Genomic DNA, 20,105 nt, shown 5'->3' with positions numbered 1-20,105 from the left:
GTGCCCAGGTACGGCCGTAGGTACCTAAGTAGCTCCTGAACCCCTGAACCCTGACCGTTGGCCTTGTCGCTGGACCCTTTCTACAACACTGCTTGCGCCTTCCTCATGAGCAGTCCAAGTTGACGAACGCACTTTCCAAAATCCAAAGCTACTGGAGCAGGCATCTCAACATTGGAGACTGCTTTACTGGTGTTGCCACATCTTGCTACCTCCACTTCTGCTAGCTAACACACTTAGCATCATCATCTCCGGTGATTGGATCCACATCTCGTTGCCTGTACGGCATCGCCTCCATTGTTGGAGGCGATATCACAGTGTTTTCTTTCCTTCTAACCACTGCCTTGTTCAAGTCCAACTGGTTCTCTTTCTCGTGCATATTGAACGCCCCTGCCACTGCTATCTGCGATTGATTCCAGCCTCTATCATGAATTGGACTGAGGGCAACCTCAATCGCCACTCTCGTGCCCGCAAAGGCAAGGAGATCCTTCTCCGGCAGAAGGAGCACTTCGCAAAGGCTCGCGCTGGCCGTCTTGATGCCAATGTCAACATCAGCCCACCCCTTCTTTCTTTTCTTGCAACTCAAGCGCAGTCACCTGTCCGTCATGATGCCCTGAAGTCGTCGTCCTCAAGAACACACCCGAGTGGCGGTAGGCTTCTATCCAGTCGCTACTTCTCTGAAGCCAGTGTCAAATTGCCGACACCGGCTGCTTTCCCAGAGCAGCAATCGGAAGAGGAGGCTATGCGTCAGAAAAGGCGCAGGCTCTTGCTGAAAGGTGACTGGGTGGGTACTAATATGCAGAAACCCATTGAGATGGAGTTCATGAAGCCACGAGGATCTCCAAGCAACCCATGGAGCCTGAAGAAGTCGCGTCGTCAAGCCTCAAAACAAAAGTTGCGCCGGCTTCTTGGAGTGACACATGAGGGCGGACGCAGCAAAGCCCGTGGGAGCGCGGCGACCGTCTCGCCCACCTCTCTCAGAAGGATGAAGATCCGAGTTGGAAGCCATGAGAGAGCACTAGGAGACAGCTCCAACGCCAGCCCCAAAAGTAATGGTCGTCAAGGCGAGCTTACGGGCATTTGTGGTAGGTTGTCTCGCGAAGGTAGATCCCGCAGGAAACTATTCGAGATTTGGCTGAACAATGACCGCTAGGCCAGCCCAGGTACGACCATCGGACGGAATACCGTCAAGATCGAGCCAAATTTTCCATCTCCGGTTCCGATGCAAGCCATCGATCAAATAGTACTGCCAGTCAAACGCCACTGCTGACGACCTCGCCATTGTTGTTCCATCCTGTTCCCACCCGCCCGGCTTTGCTCCAGTTAATTCACTCGCCGTCAGCCGACTCGGACAACGCGGCCAGCACTTTGGCTCAGGTTGGAGTCGAGCTCCCGCCGGTTCCTCTGTCCCAAGCCGAAGAAAACGATGTGTGGAGAACTTTTGTTGCGGCCCCTGACGATAGCTCTGCCTTGGACGAAAAGGAAACTTCTGGTCACCAAGAAGACGCCACTCAGAGACTGATTTCACCAGGAATCAGTCAAGTCGGAACTTCGAGACATCGTGATGATACTTCCAAAAGAGCGGCTTCTGTTCGCCTAGGAACACGGTATACCAACACTGTCGGCGAGGACAAGACTCCGAACATGCCACCTAGTCTATTTGTAGGCATATTGCCGTCAGATCCGTCAGATCAACGGAGCAGCGAGGCTTTGTCAACTGATGAACAGATCACTGCGGATGCGGACGATGATAGCACTTCAAGGCTCGAGTCTGACCTTCCAATTCCTTCAGAAAGTCCCGAACTAATCGATAATGGCGCAAGCGAAGAGCAGCCCAAGATGGTCAGCAACTCTGATGAAATGTCTTTGCTCGTGGTCTCAAGCTCAACAGAGCCTTCGTCTTCACTTGAGATGGTGGGTGAAGCTACACCTTTCCAAACGGATCAATCAGGAGACATCACAACTAGAATGGACACAAAATTCACGCAGCCAGCTATGCTTCAGTACGAGGGGCAAGACCCAGCGTCCCGAGATGACTTGTCTGCTGTAGTACAGAAGCAGCTGCCCAACGAGTGCACACAGGATGAGGATGACATGTGGAGGCAATTCGTGTTCGGAGACTCACTGGAGGACCTCGACCAGGTTCTGAACAACGCGAGAAGAGACACTGTGAGAAGTCTCCGGCCATCTCTTCCATCCACGAGCACTTCCTCATGTGATGAATCTCAACAAGATTTTGCCACGTCTTCACTTGGTCTTGGTTCAACCGACAGACGTGACTTCGCCGACAGGCCCAACCCACTTGACGCCGAAGCGTTGACCACGGTCTCAGCAAGCCACGTAGCCACTGCAGGAGCATCCTCGCCAGATGCAAGTTCGGAAACTGTGTCAGGGTCGCTGGAAACAGCCATACGTACCGACCAAGCGACTGTTGGCTCTTCCAATTCCTCGTCAGCGGATGATAACCACACGAGCGGACTGCTCTTCCCCAATGACTCGGCTTCTTCCATTCGCGAGACAGGTGCTGGCTCGTTGACCATCAATCCAAGACAACTTGAGAAGCATGGTGAACCAGACGGTTGCTTCAAATTCGCGCGTCCAAAGCTGTTTCTGGGGAAGAAGACCGGGCACGTCGATGAACAGCGACAGATCGCTTTGTCAGCGCCCCAAATCAGAGGCACAACTATGACACATCGGCAGCGGAGGCGGACGACCGACGGGAGAGCTAACATCAGGGAATTGCCCAATTATGGTAGTGATCCGATCGAGGAGTTCGACGGGGATAGCCGGTCGGATAGAGCAGAGAAGGGATCGCTGTTCGGCTCACTTGAGACGGAAGATGGCTTTTGAAGTCTGGTCTGGGTCATTTTGCTGAAGAGCCTGTTCCATCCGCGTATGCTGTCGATGTGCAACATGTGTCGTAGCAAAAACACTGCACCGGTAGCTTGAGATCAGGGATACCGGGTCCATGTTGCACGGAATCATTGTAGCTAAGCTCACGAGACGCAAAAGTCAAAGGGATTCTAGTAGCTGGTATTAATTTATTACTCCTGCTTAGACCTGCTCCTGCTAAGACCTGGATGGTGGACTACCAGAGCCCCGATCCGAAGCCGCCAGGAGCAGAAGTACTTATTATTAGAACTATTCCTTTGAAGAGGAAGACTTTCTACTATTTCGTTATTCACCTACCTAAAGTTTACATTTTTCGAAACGTGTCAATCCTTGGGAACCTCGTCATGAACTTGGGGTAGCCCTATGTGGTCTGTACATGCCTTGGCGTTCCGCCTTACCCAATGTTGTCACTCTCAATCACACTGGAAACTCATGATATGAAAAAGCAATGGATCAAATATAGGCCTTGCGATGGATCTGATTTTCAATTAGCCTATTCCCATTCAAATCCACATATGTCTCGGTCCCCCATGCAAGACGCTGCGTGGTTGCGTCCCGCCAGCCTTCCGAGACTGCTGAGATAAACGCAGCATTGAAAGCACGTTCGTCAGCACTGCGCGACCACTTGGCCTCCGACATCTTAATCATTTTCGCACCCAACAGACATTGACTGTCGAAAGGCATCAACTACGTGATCTTCTTTACCTGGATGTATCTCTCTGGGGCGAACCATGCCCATCTCGTACCGCAGCTGGTGATACCGCGGCGCCAGGACTGCGATGCCCGAGATGGAAGGCAGGAAGACTCCCAGTGACAGCAATCAGGCCCCAAAGCTCACGCGCGCGAGCACTCACAAGGCGCGGACAGGTTGTATCACCTGCAAGCGGCGTCACATCAAATGCGACGAGGCCAGGCCGCATTGCCTCAACTGCCGCAATGGCAAGAGAGAGTGCGAGGGCTATGCCACCACGGCGGCCAAGAGGGCGCGGGTTCCCGGTGCTATGCAGACCTGCTGGAATTCGCGGCCGGCCAGAGGTGCAAGGGATTCAAGACCGTCCTCACCGATCCAGTCTACGCCTCTCCAAGAGACCAAGTTGATCCCTACGACACCTGACTTCCGAGATGGCAGGTCAAGGCTCTACTTCTACGAGTTCGTCAGCCTGGTGCGAGGGCCATGGATGACTGCATCCGCCGCCTCTGGGGCTGAGTTGTGGGAGGTCACCTTGCCGCAGCTCGCGCGCAGCAACGAGACGCTCCGGCACGCCGCCATAGCCGTTGGCGCAATGTCTCTTTGGAATCGTCAGTCCAGGCTGGACGGGAGAAACCCTCGTGCGCCCTCTCCGCCCACGGCATCCACCGTTGGGTCGACAACAGAGCCGGCGTCAGCAGATGCGCGTTACTTTGATGGCGTGGGCTACTACTGCCATTCTCTCAAACTACAGAGCCGAAGCGGGTCGCTTCAGGATGCCGTCTTGCTATCGGTCCTCCTCCTCACCTTCGAAACGCTGCGGGCAGATCGGCGGGCCGCCTTACATCACGTCAACCACGGCCTGGCCCTGCTCCTCGCCATCGCCACGGACCACGATGGGGGACGGCTGGACCACTTGGCACCGAACCCAAGGCCGATTCTCGAATCAGTCGCCAGCGTGTTCACACATCTAGCACCCCAGGCCCGCTCTATTCTCAACGGCCGGATCGGCCAGTGTCGGCCCCTGCCAAACTTTGCAGAGGCGCTGAGGGCCCAGAAGCAGACCATGCATTCGTTCACGGAGCTCGTCAGCCGGATACCGCGCTGTTCTGCGGCCGTGGAGAACATCCCCGCTGCCTTCAGCAGCCTCGAGGAATTCGAGGAGCACTGGATCGCAGCCCAGCACCGCCAAGCTGCCATGGAGGCGATGCTGGTTGAAACAGTGCAGACCTCAGGCGTGCTCAACACGACGAGCGACGCCGAGACTTTTAAGTTCTGGATCGAGCTTATGGAGAGCCCGAAATTGTCGCAGTTCTGTGACCACACGTCGAAGCTGATAGAGGCACTCGCGCCCGCATTCGAGCCCCTCTTCAACAGCATCATCATGTCTGACGAGGTCGGTTCCCGGAGATACCTACGAGCTATCCACCTCCGCCTGCAGTACCTGGGCACCTACGCGTTCGGGAGCCCCTCCAAATACCTGGACTTTGAAGCACTGAAGGCACGGACGCCGCTGTTCAGGGAGTACCTGTCCCTCGTGGACCTGGCTCTGCGCGCGGCCAGGGGGGGATCAGATGAGCCGCCCGCGCACCAGCTGTCTTTCCACTGCGACCTGGCGTGGAACGTGTTCGTCATAACCATATTCTGCCGCGACCCGCTGGTGCGCGACGAGGCCCTGTGCAGGCTGCGAGACTACCCCGGCCACGACGGGCTGTGGGATGTCCGCGCCCTCTACACCCTGGCGAGGCGGAACCGGGACGTCGAGCTGGCGAATTCCGTGGAGGGCACGCCGTTGCAGCAGTGGTGGCGGCTGTGGCGCCGCGAGTACGTCTTCGAGGATGCCGGCGGCCGCGTCGTGTTTCGACACTTGGAGCGAGACGCGTCAACAGGGGAATGGCAGCTGGTCGAGGAAGCGGCCGAGATACGGGCAGATTCTGACGATGTTCGCTGGGAACGTCAGCCTTTGACGGGCGACGGCAAGCTACTCATGGGCAGTCTAGTCACGTTTTGAGCAGCGCAGGCCAGTGTGCAACAGGATATCCGCCTCCATTTGGAGAGGCGATTTAAGACAGACAAGCCTGGAACATGTACTTGTACCAATGGCTCTTGAGTGCTGGCAATCGATGTGGGTTCACTTGATTATATGTGTATTTGAGAGTCTACGCTAACAGGATAGTCTATAGCTTACGCAAACAGAAATCAAATAGAAAGCAGAAGAGGAAAAAAAGACAGAAAGGCCAAAGCTACGTCTGTCGTATCGAATCTCGGTATATGACCGAATAACCTGCCTTGAGGCATCTAAACCAACGATGTGCTCTATCATCATTCTCATGAATTGGGTACACAGCCTCCTACATGTCCAGCGCCTGAGCTTGACACTAGAAGGATCGATTAGCACTTTGAAAGTTCATTTAAGGACGAGAGAACCACTTACCATTCCCCAATAGATACCTCGCTTCTGGACCAGCTGCTCGTGAGTGCCCTTCTCCACCACCCTTCCCTCCTCAAACACAAAGATGACGTCCGCATTCTGGATCGTCGACAGGCGATGCGCTACGGCAACCATGGTTCGCCCATCGCGCGCCCTCTCCAGCGCAGCCTGGACCATCTTCTCCGACTCCGAGTCAAGCGCTGACGTCGCCTCGTCCAGCAGGAGGACCTTGGGGTTGCGGATGAGCGCCCGCGCCACGGCGATGCGTTGCTTCTGCCCGCCTGACAATGAGACACCTTTGGCGCTGACGTAGGTGTCGTATCCCTCGGGGAGGGAGATGATGAAGTCGTGGATGAAGGCGTCACGGCAGACCTCTGCTATCCTCTCCTCGGAGATGGAGCTGGGGTTCTCGATGCCGAGGAGGATGTTGTCGCGGATGGTACCACGGAACATAATTGGCTCTTGGGCTACGAGCGAGATGTTCTTGCGGTACTTGTAGACGTTCGAGTCGTTGATGTTGGCCCCGTTGCACAAGACTGAGCCTTGTTGTGGTCCGAGTTCGTAGAACCTCTCCAAGAGGGACAATATGGTTGACTTACCGCAGCCGGATGGCCCCACAAATGCTGCATACTGTCCCCTCTCGATTTTGAGGCTCAAATGGTCGAATATGGGGATGTCTCGCGTGGGATACTTGAAAGATACATCCTGAAACTCAATCTCCATGCCGTTACAGATGTCACCCAAGACCGGGGCCTCCGCCAGGTTCTCAGAAGCACCAGGTCGGTCAGTATCCGCGGAGGCGTGGACGTCAAGTATGCGATTTGCAGCGACCGTAGCCTGAGACGCATTGGGAGCGACGGCGAGAGACTGACCAGCTGCCTCTGCGCCTTGAATAATTGCCATAAAGCAGACAAAGAAAGCCTCCAGGCTGTATTCACCAGTCACGAGGCGCCTGCCGCCGTACCAGAACACCAGAGCCTGACATCCAATACCAATGCTATCGGCAAAGCCGTACAGCGTAGACGTCCACCGTGCTTTTCGGAGTGCTGACTTGACGCGATTGTCCAAAAGTTGTCGGTACCGATTCCCGATGGACCCTTCCATTGTGAGCGAGGAGACTGTTCGAATGGCCCCAATAGCTTCGGTGGCAAACTGTGATGACTCCTGGAACACCGCCGAGTTCAACTGCTCATAGCTCACCTCTTGTTTGAACTTCCAGTACCCTGACGCCAGCATAATAGGCATCGTGACGAAGGCGGCGATCAAGCCCAGCTTCCAAGCGAAGACAATCGCAATGGTGACGCTGCCCAGGGCCGTGAAGACGCCAGAGAAGAGAAACGCGAGATTCAAGCCCAGGAGCTCTTCCAGCTGCTTAGCATCGCTAGCAACGCGAGCGCTTAACGTTCCGTGGGAGTTGGCATCCTGGTCGAAGAAGGAGAGCTTCTGGTACAGCATGTCGGTAAAATACTGCTCTTTGTACACGGCGCTGATGTTGTACTGAACCGTGAGGCCAATCCAACCTACAGCCAGGTACGCTAAGCCAACACCCAAGGCAAGATATAGCCATGCCAGACCCCAAAAGCTGCTTGCCGTCTTGAGCTCGTCTCCCGTCAGAAGGAAGACGCTGATGACTTTGGAGAATAGCCAGGCTTGGATCGGGGTACCGGCAGCGACAGCCATGGAGGACAAAACGATTCCCACATAGTATGGCCACTGCCCCTGCTGATTATACAGAAGCGTACCGAAACTGCGGATCAGACCTCGCGACTTTTTACCCTTTGCCAGGTTTTCTGTGCCCTCTTCGTGCAGTAATTTCTCTGGATCCTCTGGATCCTGCTTGCGCTTCACCATGATTTCTTCGGCCTCAAAGCCTGGATCTTGTGTCTTGTCGTCGGATACCAGTGTCTCATCATCGGAGGTCCGGGACTGAGACAGACCTAAGGACTGAGCACGCACCAAGGCTGTGTAAACACCTAACTCGGAAGCAAGCAGCTCTTGATGCGTGCCTTCTTCCACCACACGGCCCTTCTGCATAACGATTATGTTATCGGCCTTTCTGATCGTGGAGAGACGATGTGCAATGGTGATGGTTGTACGGTTTTGTGTTGCTCTGTCCAGTGCAGCTTGAACGATTCTTTCGCTCCTTGCATCAATTGCACTGGTTGCCTCGTCAAGGATGATGATTGACGGCTTCTTTATGATGCTCCTCGCAATGGCCAAGCGCTGCTTTTGGCCTCCCGAGAGCTTTGCGCCACCATCACCCACGGGGGTATCGTAACCCTGGAGAGAAAGAGACACATTTTTAGCAATGAATCCGGAACAGCTGAGGAACTATTGGGGTGCGCGGTGGTTTTCATGCTTACCTGAGGCAATCGACTGATGAACTCATGGGCGTAGGCTTCGTGGCAGGCCGTCTCAACCAGCCGTCGTTTTACTTCTTCCGGCTCGTCCTCCCACTCAGTTCCTATTAGGCCGTGGGTAACGTTTCCGTAAATTGTATCGTTAAAGAGAAAGGGCTCTTGTTGCACTAGGCCTATTCGTGACCGCCACCACTTCAAGTCCAGATCTCCCAGGTCGTGGCCGCCGAAGGAAATTGACCCGGAGGCCTTCGCCTTAACCTCGCTAAGCTGTTTGAGCTTGTGACCGCGTATATCCTCTTGTTCCGGCTCCACAGCTTTGTCCTGAGAAGATTGTGTGTCTTTCACGACTTCGGGTATGACATGTTGGTCCTGAAGGGAGTACCACCTTTCCAACAGGCCGACGATGGTGCTCTTTCCCGACCCGGATGGACCAACCAATGCGGTGTTCTGGCCCGATCGAATGCGAAGACTCAGGTTATCGAGGATTGTAGCATCCGGACGACTAGGATATGCAAAGGTGACAGTGTCAAGGATGATATCATGCGACATGTCATCCAGCTTCGTCGATCCTGAGGTGAATTTTGGCATGTCGATAACGGTAAAGAATTCGCAAGCGGCGACCATGGCCTTGGTGACAGCGATGAGCGGAGTGGAAATGCGCTCCAAGGAATTGAGGACGAGTGTGACGTTGAAGAGAACAACAATGACCACCCCAGCATCGCTCACGGCGCCGGCGATAAATCGCTGGGTGCCATACCAGAATGCCAGCCCAAATGCGCCAAAGACACCGAAGAACTGGATGTTTTGTCAGGCATCTATTGGAAGTCATAAAAGAGGAGGTAGTTATGTGTAAACTCACGAGCAGACCAAATTGTACACCCATGTAAGGGGCCACCTTCATAGCTCGTCTCTTGGCCTCATCTACCCATTTCTGATAACCGGACAAGATATGGGCTTGTGCTCCACTTGCAATGATCAGTCGGATCCCACCGAGTGCCTCACTGGCGATGGCATTAGCCTCTGTGTCGGCCGCTGCCGTCTCTGTCTGACCCTTAACAATGGGTGGCAGCACCACCGATATGACAACGAATGTGTAAAGGATGAGTGACATCATGACCAAGGTGAGATCCCAGCTCCAGATGAAGGATACGACGAATGCAGTCACGATTGTGCTCATGTACTGCAGGAATGTCCCCAGCCTGTCCGAGATTCCAATTTGCAGGGTATTGGATGTCGCGGTGATCGCGGTTGCGGGTGCCCCCGGGGGCATGGAGTCGATGACCTGGATGGGCTGTGCGAAGAGGGCTTCGAGGTAATTCAGGCGGATCTCAGAGGAGAGGCGGATACCGATCATCTGAAAACAGAATTTAGTGATGCTATTAAGAGCCCAACGGGCCAGGAAGAGCGCCATGATGTACAGCGCTTGTCGGTCCAAGACACTGCCAAAGGTATCCGGGGTTATGCCGGAGGAGTCTCCAAAGTATCCGGTGAACTGTTTGACAAGTTGTCCGAAGATGATGTTCATGAATGGGAGCGTAGCGCCACCTGCTATCGATGCGAAACATGCCATGGCGTACATGCAGAAGTCCCATTTTGTAGCGTACGAGAAAACCCTGAAGTAGTCAGCCATGGTCGGTTTCCTGGCCGGGACAGAAGATTTTGTCGGATGCGTGTCGTGGCCAGCTCCATTGTCGGGGGATATAAGGTGGTCTTCATCGTTGGCCATCTTGAGGTGACTGTCGAGGCTTGGCTCGAAGTGGACATGTGGATGAAGGAAGCAATTGAAAGTTTGAAGAGTGGAAGGTTGGAAGGGGTTTGGAAGAATTGCGAGCCTACCATGTATGTCATAATGAAAAGGGCAGGGAGAGTCAAACGGTTGCTCTGGAACTTATAGCAGCATTCCTGCGAAAGTGAAGGTGGTCTGGTGTAAGTCAGGGAGGAGCAGCCCTGCCACCTTCCAAGTCGTACATTGCCCGATTAGGAAACTTACGAGACTCCACCCAGTTTTGACAGGGGTGCCTACACTAGGGCCACATGGCAAAGAAGGAGGAGAAAGGGGGCGTACAATTGAACAATTAAGGCTCTGTATTACATCTGCCTGGTTTGGGAGATATCGGGGAATATCTAGGCATCTGGGAAACGTACTATCCGTGTAGGTAGCCATGGTGCGTGGTGGAGTCATCGCCTTGCCCTGAAAGTGCTGTGCGACGCCAGCCTACCTGCAAACTCAAGACGACGGTTTTCGAAGACGTAGACTCTGTCGATCCCGGACTATACCTAATGGACAATTAATCATCAAACATCTTCTCTGGCCTTAACGTATCTAGAGGTTTCCAGCCCCCCTCCACCCTTAAAGGACGTGGTCATATCTGTCGGCGCATCGGCTGCATGTATTGGGTTGCGCCACGGTGTTGCCGTCGTCAGGCACGTAGTTCGGCGGGGGAGCTAGATGGAGCCGGCACCTAGGAGACGGAAGACTTGTGGCTGCGATTGTATGAAACAATCGAGGCCCTGCGAGACTTCGAGCTTGGTTGTCCAGTCAGGTTTATTTGCTCTGTTCCTGCAAGGGCCAAGCTTCCAACTTTTGCTTATGCCTGGTGCTAGCGGGAGTCAACAAGGAGTTTGATGCATCCGCCGAAGCAAGGGCGAATATTCTGTAGCTGCGCGATTGCAGGAGAGAACAGTGCGGTGTTGTCTGGTGGACCAGGATGCTAGCAACCTTGGCCGCACATTGAGACAAACTCAATCGTGTGACGAGTATAGTACCGCTCGGACACCAAGCTGTGACCACTCAAAGCCGATTTTGGAGATATGTTTACAACGCGTCAAACCTGCGAACCAAATATTTCTGCGCGGTTCATAATGGTTGACGCCGCCGCCATGCGTCTTTTCTTTGATGCGTGTCTCGCACGAGACTCTGCAGTCTGGTCACAGCTCAACGTGCATGTATACCTTGATAAAGAAGGCAGCGCCTCTTCTCTTCTTCACCCTGACTAGGTTTCCTGAGTTCGATGAAATACCTGCTGTTGAAGCTGAGGCTGAGAGCCTTGCGTGCAACTGCTTATCTCCGTCGCAAATACACCTCAGAAACAGTTTCTGCCACCACTTGGTTGTCGTAATGGATTTCATCTTCCACGTCGATCTATCCACAGCTTACATCGTCCTCCGTCGGGATTTTCTCACATCGCAGGATGCAAACGGGTCCCTGTCCTCCCCGGTCGGCGCGGGTTTCTACTGTACGCAACATCCCAATGCCATCTCCATCCTCAGTCTGGTCCCTGGAATTATTTTGACAACGGTTCAAAAGAGACGAGCGTCTGTTACTGACCCCAGCATTGGACAGACTCGGCCGAGGCTGCCAACGAGGCGGCGAGGGCATATTGCTCCAAAGAAGCCTCCAAGAATCGGAGTTTCATGAGCGAAAGGGCCGTACATTTTGAGAAGAACGGGCTTTACATTGGCGGATGTGTCATGCGTGCCGAGGACAGGCACAGATTCGAGGTCAAAGTCAGGAAGCTCAGGGCGAGGGGTAGCTGGGGCGGGGGTGGGAGTGAGGTGGGGTTCGGCGACAGGAGAAATGGTGGCTTGAAGGCCGTCGAAGAGGAAGGTGAGAGAGACAGGGAAAGAGAAAGGGAGAGCGAGAGATCCGAGACGCCAATGAGTTCTGTGAGTAGGTCGACAGGTAGGAGCATCAGCCGGCTCTGGTCGACTTTGGGACGGTTTGAGACCTCCCTGCGTAAACGGACACAGGGTTAAACCCTTAAAATGAGAATGTAATTTTGATTTTGGCACCGATATCTGCGAATTGCCCTCTTTCATCAATTACCTGCATGAGAACTGTGAACAACGTGATTCAATCTAGCGACAGCATATGAGCAGACTTTGAATATTTTGAACTCATTGGAACGATTTATTTTCTAGCTTTTCAAAGGTCGTGTTGGCAACAGTTGGCAGACCCTGCACTACTCAAAAGTCCGCCACCAAATCTGCATCAACTGGCTACTATTTGCTAATATCACTATTAGTCTGTCAGCCAGATCTCATAAACAACGGCTAGGGCACAGTGCCCTGGGATACAGAAAGCTCCCAAGCGCCTGGAAATCATATAAGCACCTTTGAGATCGGGAGCATCTCCCGGACAGTTCACGTCGGAGCCAGTCCCAGACAAGACCATGCCGACCAAGGCTGATCGCAAGCACTTGGACGCAACAGTCTCAGCATTCCACTCGCAGTATGCTTCGGTTTGGGGCGATGAGAGATGGCAGAAGTCGTTGTATCCTGCGCTCGCGAAGCCAACCCGTTACGCAGCGCTGGTGAATCAATATGTTCCGTCGTCCGAGGTTGATAAGGTTCTCTCGACGGGGTCAGAAGGCGAACTGCGCCGAATACAATTTCCAGAATTCCCCTTAGGGGAGGAGGTCGAAATGACAATAAGGCCCAGTATCGTGGCTCTAGAAAATATCTCACCAGACGCACCGCAAGCAACAGGAGAATCTGAATCCAGAGAGGCAGACGCCAGCGAGAAGCCTAACAAGCAGCAAGACACCTTCCTTTTCCCTCCACCAAAGGCCATCCATACACAGCCAAGTTCCGGCAAAGAGCTACAGTCGCATTGGAACCTGGACGCGGCCTCGGCGCTCTGCGCCCACATGCTCAATGTCCAACCTAACGACCGCGTGCTGGACCTCTGCGCCGCGCCAGGCGGTAAGTCCGTTGCCCTGGCCCAGCTGATATTTCCACACCTCCACGCCGGCTCAACGGCCCCTGCGCCGTCAAATATGGGCTGCCTGCACTCCAACGAGGTCGACCACGCCCGCAACAAGCGCCTGACCGCCAATCTGCGTGCGTACCTCCCTGAGTCGCTCTTCGAGAGCAACGCTGTCAGGGTCCTACGGCTGGACGGCTCCGACGCGCGGGCCGTGACCCAGCTTCCATGCAGGCCTGGCGGGTACGACCGAGTCCTGTTGGATGCGCCGTGCTCGTCGGAGCGGCACATCATCCACGCGCACGTGAGGGCTGCTGCGGGCGGGAGGGTAGCAGACGAGATGGCGCGGTGGAGGAGGGGAGGGTCCAAGACACTGGCTAAGCTGCAGACGGAGCTGCTCATGACGGCTCTCAAGGCGGTCAAGGTCGGGGGCAGGGTGGTGTACTCTACGTGCTCGATCGAGACTGGTGAGAACGACGGTGTGATCGAGAAGATGTTGGCGGCGGTCGAGAAGGACAAGAAGAAGTTTGGTCTGTCCTGGGGCGTTACATTCGAGCTGGGCAGTAAGTTGAAGAAGAAGGCAGGGCCGATGGACGAGGCTCTCGAGAACTTCACGGAGGAGACAAAGTATGGCAGGATCGCGGTCCCGGATCATAAGGATGGGAAACAGTGGGGTCCATTGTTCTTCTGTGTTATCACAAAGACCTCTGGAAAGTCTTGACCTGAATTCTGGGCACTGTTCTCATACCGTAGAGGTATAGCCAGACAGACTATCGAAATTCTACTGCGTCAAGGCTGCTAAAAGAAAATGAGTACTTCTTGCTGGGCGAAATGGCCACAGAGAGGTGTCTTTCAAACAGTTTCTACCCTCCTTCATCACATATCTGACCCGCCATTCCCTCCACGCTAAGATACTTAACCCACACTCCCATTCTATATAACATAGTCCTGATGAACCCATCGAACATGCTACATCACTCGAAAATGATCGCCGAGACTAGCGAGGTGTAATGATATTGAAAATCGCTGCGTGCCCGGTAGCCTAAATGCTCACTTCATTCATTAAACGCAATGCTCCTCTCTGAGTACTCGATCACGACAGACTTTGATGTCTAATGAGTGAAAAGGTATTTTTCACAATCGCATGTAACCCTCACCGCCGACAGGAGAGTCTTGATTCCTACCATGTGAGGAAGCCGGCGTCGGCGCCGGTGGTGGGGGTGGCTCCGGTGAAATGTGGCCAAGGTTATCATCCAGGGGCGGCACCTCGTCGCCAACGTAGTCACCATAGTAAGCATAATAATAATTTGATGGCATACCGTAATAACCCGAAGCAGGAGGAGCAGAGAAACCACCAAATGACGCCAACGGTGTTGGCACCGTCAGCTCTGAAAGGCCAAAAAGATCGGGATATGCATCCATGAAATCCGCAGATGTTCGTGAGGTTCTCCGGGAGCGGCGACGACGACGGTATGAAGAGCGCCTCTGCCTGTCTGAAAGGTTCCTCTTTCTGGGGGGAAGGCTTCTGTTTTGGATGTTGTTGTCTCCACCATTCCCGTCTGGACCTGTGATCCATACGCACACGCACCGTAGGAGATACGCACCAGTGAGCGCAGGCGGGATGATTTGCGCGGAAGAGTTCAAATCGTTTGCGACTGTAATTTTGTTCCAAGAGATCACGAGCTCGATGGCCAGGGTGACAATGCTGGCTACGATGAGGTCACAGATAGTTCGAAAGTGTTGGAGGGACAAGATACGGTTCTTGGTTATTCTGGGTAGGCAACACCAGTTAGCGAGTGCTCTCTGGATAGCATAGCACGCTGATGAAGTAGACCAGCAGGGAGCGTGGCAATACCTCCACGTGCGCCACTTTTGGCTCCGGCTCCAAAAGCATTCCTCACACATTCCCATGTGGCTCGCAGAGATCCAAGTTCCGACTAAAAGAAAGATGAAATGAATGATAATATTTATCGCGACCATGCCAGGGCCGTCTAGCCTGACCTGAGAGAATAAGAAACCAAACTGCTCGCATTTCGTGCCTGAACTCAGGTCCGTCTCAACGTTCCGTCGATCGTGGACGCCCACACACCAAAACCAAACATGTAGGCTGAGCAGAGCTCCATACATCGAGTACGTCAACACCCGGAAGAGCCATCCGGTCTTGATCCTTGTCCACCTGTCCGGGTCCCACCACGGCCGGCAGCTGGTCACCAGTCTCCAGAGGTAAATCGGTACTGTGAAGTACAGTGTGCCGCATGCAAGCAGCAGAACGATGTATATTTCGACTGGCTGAAGCCTTTCCAGATTCAGAACCAGGCCGATGGACATCGCAGCGGTGGTGACGGCGTTGATAAAGTGCAGATTGATAGCGTCGGACTCGAACAACCACGAGGTGATGATCATGCCGAACCATTGAAGGTAGAACGCAATCCGGATCCCGACACCGTAATTGCCAGCGTCCACATGTATCTGGCAAACTGTCATCGTGGATAATCGGTAGGCTGTAGGTCAGTGTGGCCTATTCGCATGTTCATGGTAAGGATTACAGACAGCTCTGTTCGCAAACGAAACAGACAGGCCGGAAACCTGGCCGTTGGCCGCATCGTCACAGGAGGAAGAAACTCGTTCGTCTGTCATGACTCCCAGCGCAACTGCCAGCAGCAGCTCCACCCTGTGCAATGTGAAGCCGAGGCCAGCTTCTCGAGCCACGTTTAAGGTCCGTCGCTCGGTGACCCTAGAACTGGCGTTACGCAGCATGTTGCTGTCTCGCGGCTGGCGACTGATAGACGGCAGATAATTTGGCTTCTCTCTGGCCCAAATTCACAATGACAGATGCTGTGTTCGGCAGATTGTCTTGTCATCTGCTGGTCCATCTGCTGGTCAACATTGTCGAGTCCCAAAGAACAGGGATGAAGCATGACAAACGTTACTGCCTGAACCAAGACCACTGTCACTGACCGTGAGGAAACGAGTGGCCTCTTATGGAAGGATACGAAGACGTATTTCGTTTAGGTATCGAACATCGATTGTATCGCGCTGTGTCGGACCACCCGATATTCATATTGCCCAGCGTGACAGTATGCCAGTGCTTGCTCCCGGCCACCAGGACCGCTTGTATTGACAAGGTATCATTTCCCAGATATGTATCGCATGTGCTATTATGAACACCCAAAGCCCAAATTGAATCGCTTTGTGACGCATGCCATAAGAATCAGACCGTCCAGTTCGCCCACCTGAATTAAAACCACTACACACCCTTCATATCCCGTCGTCGACTTTGTGCTGGCTCATTTGGCTCATCCGGTGCGCCAGGCTTAGCCCCGTGCCCTTTCTCGAGTCCAATGCCTTCGACCACCTCTTCTGGTCCTTGATAGGCTTCCCGTGCCCAGTCAAGCCCAGTACTTCCATTAATTCTGGGATCTCGGCGTGGTCCCTTGTTGTCCTCATCCGGTGGCACCAGGTCACCTTCTTGTCCTCAACCAGGCTGGGTTCCTCCTCTTCATCATTATCGTTATCAGTCACCACGCTTGTCGCCCTGCTCCTCTTCTCAGCCTCAGCGACGCGCTCCTCATCCGTCTTCTCTGGCTTCTTATCGTCCAGCTCCAGCTTCCGGTCGAACTCGTGCTTTGGGCTCTCGACCTCGGGGCTCTTGATGTCGACAGGCTCGAAGAGGAACTCGCCGCCGATCTGCCTCTGGTCGCCGGCCTTGAGCACCAGCCCCTTCTTGATCTGCTTGACGCCTTGGACGATGCTGTCCAGCGACGACTTGAATAGGCTCTTGTTCATGTACGCGGGCCGTGCACCCAGCGCCAGCGTCTTGATCATGCCCAGCTCCTGATACAGCTTGCGCGTCGGGTCCGCATAGATGGGGAACGGGCAGCCCGTCTCCGAGGCGTACATGTCGATTAGGTGCGGGTCGCCGCAGCCCACGACGGCGATGAAGGTCGGGATTGGCAGCTGGAGGAGCGACTCGGCCGTGATCGAGGCCGAGAGGCTGCGGAGGTACTCCTGGCAGTTCTGCGCACATACCCATAGTCAGCTTTCACCCGCTCAGATACCAAATCCCCATGGATTGGTTGCGCCGGGGTTGGGCAAGACTTACACCGCAGAAGAAGTGGCGCACGAATATGATCAGCACCCGCCTCGCGACGCTGCGCCCCGTGTACAAGCTCCTGAACGTGTGTGTCTTGCCATGCCTGTCTAGCACGATGTAGTTCTCGATCCTACGGATCGTCTCTGCCGACGGGAGCTCGTCGTTGGTCACGACCTCGCCCTGAAAGTCCGCCTGGTACACATCGTCGTCAAGGTCCGTCTGGACGCTCGGCCTTGGGGAGGGCCCGGTCTCCTTCTTCTCTGCCCCTGCCCCTTCTAGTGCTGCTGCTGATGCGGCGATCTCGGCTTCTCGTGGCTTCGATGTACTGCCCCCGGGTGCGACCTTCTCTTCGTCTGCCGCCACACCTGCTTCGAGAGCCTTGTCTGAAGAGTCTTTTGTGTTTGTCGTCGCTGTGGGTACCGGGGTCTGTGTTGAAGTCTCGTCTGCGGCCCGGTTCTTCTCCTCTACGTGGTTTGGCGACTGTGGTGCGGAAGGTTCTTGGCTAGGCTTGGCTTCTGCGGTGGCTTCAGCCGTCGAGGGGTTTGAGGCAGCCATTGGAATGTGTATATTAAGTGTGAATGTCTTAGATAGGTCTTAGAGTAGAACCAAACAAGTTTATGGGTATATATGGTGCGACTAAGCAAGCAGACAGGCAGTCAGGCAAGAAAGATATTGATATTCAGATCAGATCCCGGAGGCGCTGGCCGAGGTTTGGAGGATTTGCTCGGGAGATGCGCTGCCCGTAAATCGTAATTCAAAGGGCACGTGCAGTGTGGCTTGGCCACTGACGTCGACGCATGTGAGGTTTACGAGAGCTCAGAAAAAGTCAAAATTAGCAGCAAAGGAGATTGAGAGAGGAGTCCCAAAGGTGGCTTTGAGCAAGAGCAGTATGGAGTGAGAGTGTGCATAGCCCGGACGAGACGGAGTCGCGCAGCAGCTTGCTTCCCCCCCACGCATTTATGTAGCCTCCAGCACTTTAGCGGCGGAACTGCACCAAGACCGGCGTTCGATTGTCCAGGGTCCAATTCAAGATTCGGGTCGCCCAGGGGGTGCGCCTTTGTTGCGCCGGAACCCAGTCCCGCCCGTGGATGCGACGCTTCAACCTGCTTGGACGACTCTCGCCACCGTTGTTAGCTTGAAAGAGAAAGCCATGTTTCATGAGCATCTGAACTCCGGGCCCTGTTTCGTTCCCGGCCATCGATCTCTAAGCGCGTCTGCCGGGGCCTCTGCCAGTCTGCATGCGCCGTGACCCATCAATTGCTGGGCTCTGGGCCAACAAACTGTGGGCCCTGGGTTGGCAGAGAGTTGATTATCGACTACTTGTGCCGAATTGCCATTGCCTGCGAGCCTCACGATCGGAGCGGGCGGGCAGCATGTATTACAAACGAATATACGACCGGACATTGTGACCTCTCTTAGAACACACCAATGATCAAATCCCCTTGTATGATGAGAACTCGCTGTCAAATCTCTCTCTGTGCACATGCTGCAGTCTTGTTGCAACTACATACCAAAAGCCCTTCGCGTGAACGGCTCAGTCAAGACGACTACTTGTATGAAGTTGAATGTCAACATCAGAGCCTCAGAAACAATTCATCATTTCCATCGCCCCGAGAACGGTGCTGGCTGTTCTGATAAGTGCCCGGTTGCCCTCGCCGAGTCTGATGGGATATGCTGGTTCAGGGGGACACGAGGACGATCACAGGCCGGGCACCAGAAAGGGTAGCCAGAGCGATAGAGGCCTTCGAAACAACCACGGGACGCTTCATGCTCAGTCGTCCTATAGATGAGAAGACTACAATTGAGGCATCTTGAACTTCGAGTGCGAATGCAGGCGTTGTTGAAAGGCTATGTGCCTACAACTAGATGCTCTACACAAAGGCTGATATACAGGTCCCGAAGAGTTCTGTATTTATCTGGGCTCCTGTGTCTTCTACATTCCAACTTCAGTTCCGTCCCTGTTAATGGTCACAGATGCAATTCGGCCAGGAAATGGCGGAAGACGTGCCGCCTGTCCAAGTGCTCGCGTCGAGGCCGATCAACGATCCAAACAGATGTGCAATTTTTCTGGAAGACGGCGCGGGGGTAGCGGACGTCCTCTACATCGATCGTGCGCCCGTAGTCAAACGACTTAGCTGGATTCAACTGACGAGGAAGCTGTCGGGCACTGGTGTCCTCGACGCCCAGCAACCGATACACCTGGCCGAGGACCTGCCTCGGGTCGTCGTTCAGCGCCTGGGAGAGGAGTAGTAGGATCGGCTCGCGTGGGAAGGGCCTGTAAGCACACTCCACCTGCTTGCCGTAGAAGCCGTCCTCGACGTTGCTGAAGACGCGGTGGTGGCCGGGCATCTTGGTGTCGTCGTGCGAGAAGCGCCGCCGGCCCTCGCGGATGGCACGCGCGAACGGCATCGTCTCCCAGCCACGTTCGTATTCCATCTTCCAGTGCGACCAGGCACGCGTGACCGAGTCCATGAAAAGAGGATGAGACACATGTCTTGGCGGTATAGTCAAATACGAGCCAGGCTTGGAAGTCAGTAGATGTAAGCCGAGGATGCTTCGCCACGAAGCCTACCATCCCATGGCTCGAACAAGCAGTGATAGACGCCGTAATCCGGCTCTGCCCGTTCGACGGCTGCACCCTCGTGGTCGAAGAAGTGCGTTTCCTTGCAGGCCAACATTTGAGCCTGAGGATTATCTCCGAGGGGGCTGAAGAAGGTGGTTGTGTCGCCCCTCTGCACACTTGCTATCATGAGTTGAACTCAGTCGTCGGCCATTAGAACGGATGTAAACCTCGGCGCTATTAGGGCAGCTTCTCCATTTCGTAGCAAGATTGTGCTTGAGTCATTCTAGGTAGGCTTAGAGGGAAAGAAAATGCTACTGTACGATGAGAAGCACTTAAGACCAAGATTCGCCTTTTCCGAATACTCTCCGAGTAGGAA

General features: G+C 54.3%; 7 protein-coding genes across 7 annotated transcripts; 3 read left to right on the top strand and 4 right to left on the bottom strand.

The window, feature by feature from the left end:
- Nucleotides 1–424: 424 nt before the first annotated feature.
- On the top strand, nucleotides 425–2,847 carry J7T55_013574 (uncharacterized protein; the record flags this gene model as incomplete). The annotated part of the gene is made up of 2 exons (XM_053141383.1): nucleotides 425–1,082; nucleotides 1,340–2,847. 2 exons carry the CDS (start codon nucleotides 425–427, stop codon nucleotides 2,845–2,847), a joined length of 2,166 nt encoding a protein of 721 aa, XP_052995914.1.
- Nucleotides 2,848–3,677: 830 nt separating this feature from the next.
- Nucleotides 3,678–5,588, top strand: J7T55_013573 (transcriptional regulatory protein; the record flags this gene model as incomplete). Its single annotated transcript, XM_053141382.1, has 1 exon — nucleotides 3,678–5,588. One exon carries the CDS (start codon nucleotides 3,678–3,680, stop codon nucleotides 5,586–5,588), a length of 1,911 nt encoding a protein of 636 aa, XP_052995913.1.
- Nucleotides 5,589–5,928: 340 nt separating this feature from the next.
- J7T55_013572 (uncharacterized protein) lies at nucleotides 5,929–10,094 on the bottom strand (the record flags this gene model as incomplete). Its single annotated transcript, XM_053141379.1, has 4 exons — nucleotides 5,929–5,955; nucleotides 6,012–8,288; nucleotides 8,372–9,163; nucleotides 9,228–10,094. The coding sequence occupies 4 exons, from the start codon at nucleotides 10,092–10,094 to the stop codon at nucleotides 5,929–5,931; spliced, it is 3,963 nt and encodes a 1,320-aa protein (XP_052995912.1).
- Nucleotides 10,095–11,486: 1,392 nt separating this feature from the next.
- On the top strand, nucleotides 11,487–13,794 carry J7T55_013571 (nucleolar protein NOP2; the record flags this gene model as incomplete). The annotated part of the gene is made up of 3 exons (XM_053141378.1): nucleotides 11,487–11,604; nucleotides 11,712–12,034; nucleotides 12,511–13,794. The coding sequence occupies 3 exons, from the start codon at nucleotides 11,487–11,489 to the stop codon at nucleotides 13,792–13,794; spliced, it is 1,725 nt and encodes a 574-aa protein (XP_052995911.1).
- Nucleotides 13,795–14,207: 413 nt separating this feature from the next.
- On the bottom strand, nucleotides 14,208–15,830 carry J7T55_013570 (uncharacterized protein; the record flags this gene model as incomplete). The annotated part of the gene is made up of 3 exons (XM_053141377.1): nucleotides 14,208–14,844; nucleotides 15,199–15,542; nucleotides 15,624–15,830. 3 exons carry the CDS (start codon nucleotides 15,828–15,830, stop codon nucleotides 14,208–14,210), a joined length of 1,188 nt encoding a protein of 395 aa, XP_052995910.1.
- A 501-nt stretch (nucleotides 15,831–16,331) lies between these two features.
- Nucleotides 16,332–17,721, bottom strand: J7T55_0135695 (uncharacterized protein; the record flags this gene model as incomplete). The annotated part of the gene is made up of 2 exons (XM_053141376.1): nucleotides 16,332–17,090; nucleotides 17,176–17,721. The coding sequence occupies 2 exons, from the start codon at nucleotides 17,719–17,721 to the stop codon at nucleotides 16,332–16,334; spliced, it is 1,305 nt and encodes a 434-aa protein (XP_052995909.1).
- A 1,413-nt stretch (nucleotides 17,722–19,134) lies between these two features.
- Nucleotides 19,135–19,638, bottom strand: J7T55_013568 (sulfotransferase domain-containing protein; the record flags this gene model as incomplete). Its single annotated transcript, XM_053141375.1, has 1 exon — nucleotides 19,135–19,638. The coding sequence occupies one exon, from the start codon at nucleotides 19,636–19,638 to the stop codon at nucleotides 19,135–19,137; it is 504 nt and encodes a 167-aa protein (XP_052995908.1).
- Nucleotides 19,639–20,105: the final 467 nt, after the last annotated feature.

The sequence above is a fragment of the Diaporthe amygdali genome, assembly GCF_026229845.1.
Source record: "Diaporthe amygdali strain CAA958 chromosome Unknown NODE_8_length_1307975_cov_65_857355, whole genome shotgun sequence".
Taxonomy (NCBI): domain Eukaryota; kingdom Fungi; phylum Ascomycota; class Sordariomycetes; order Diaporthales; family Diaporthaceae; genus Diaporthe; species Diaporthe amygdali.
The sequence above is the reverse complement of the archived record's forward strand: the minus strand, read 5'-3'. Positions and strand labels throughout refer to the sequence as shown.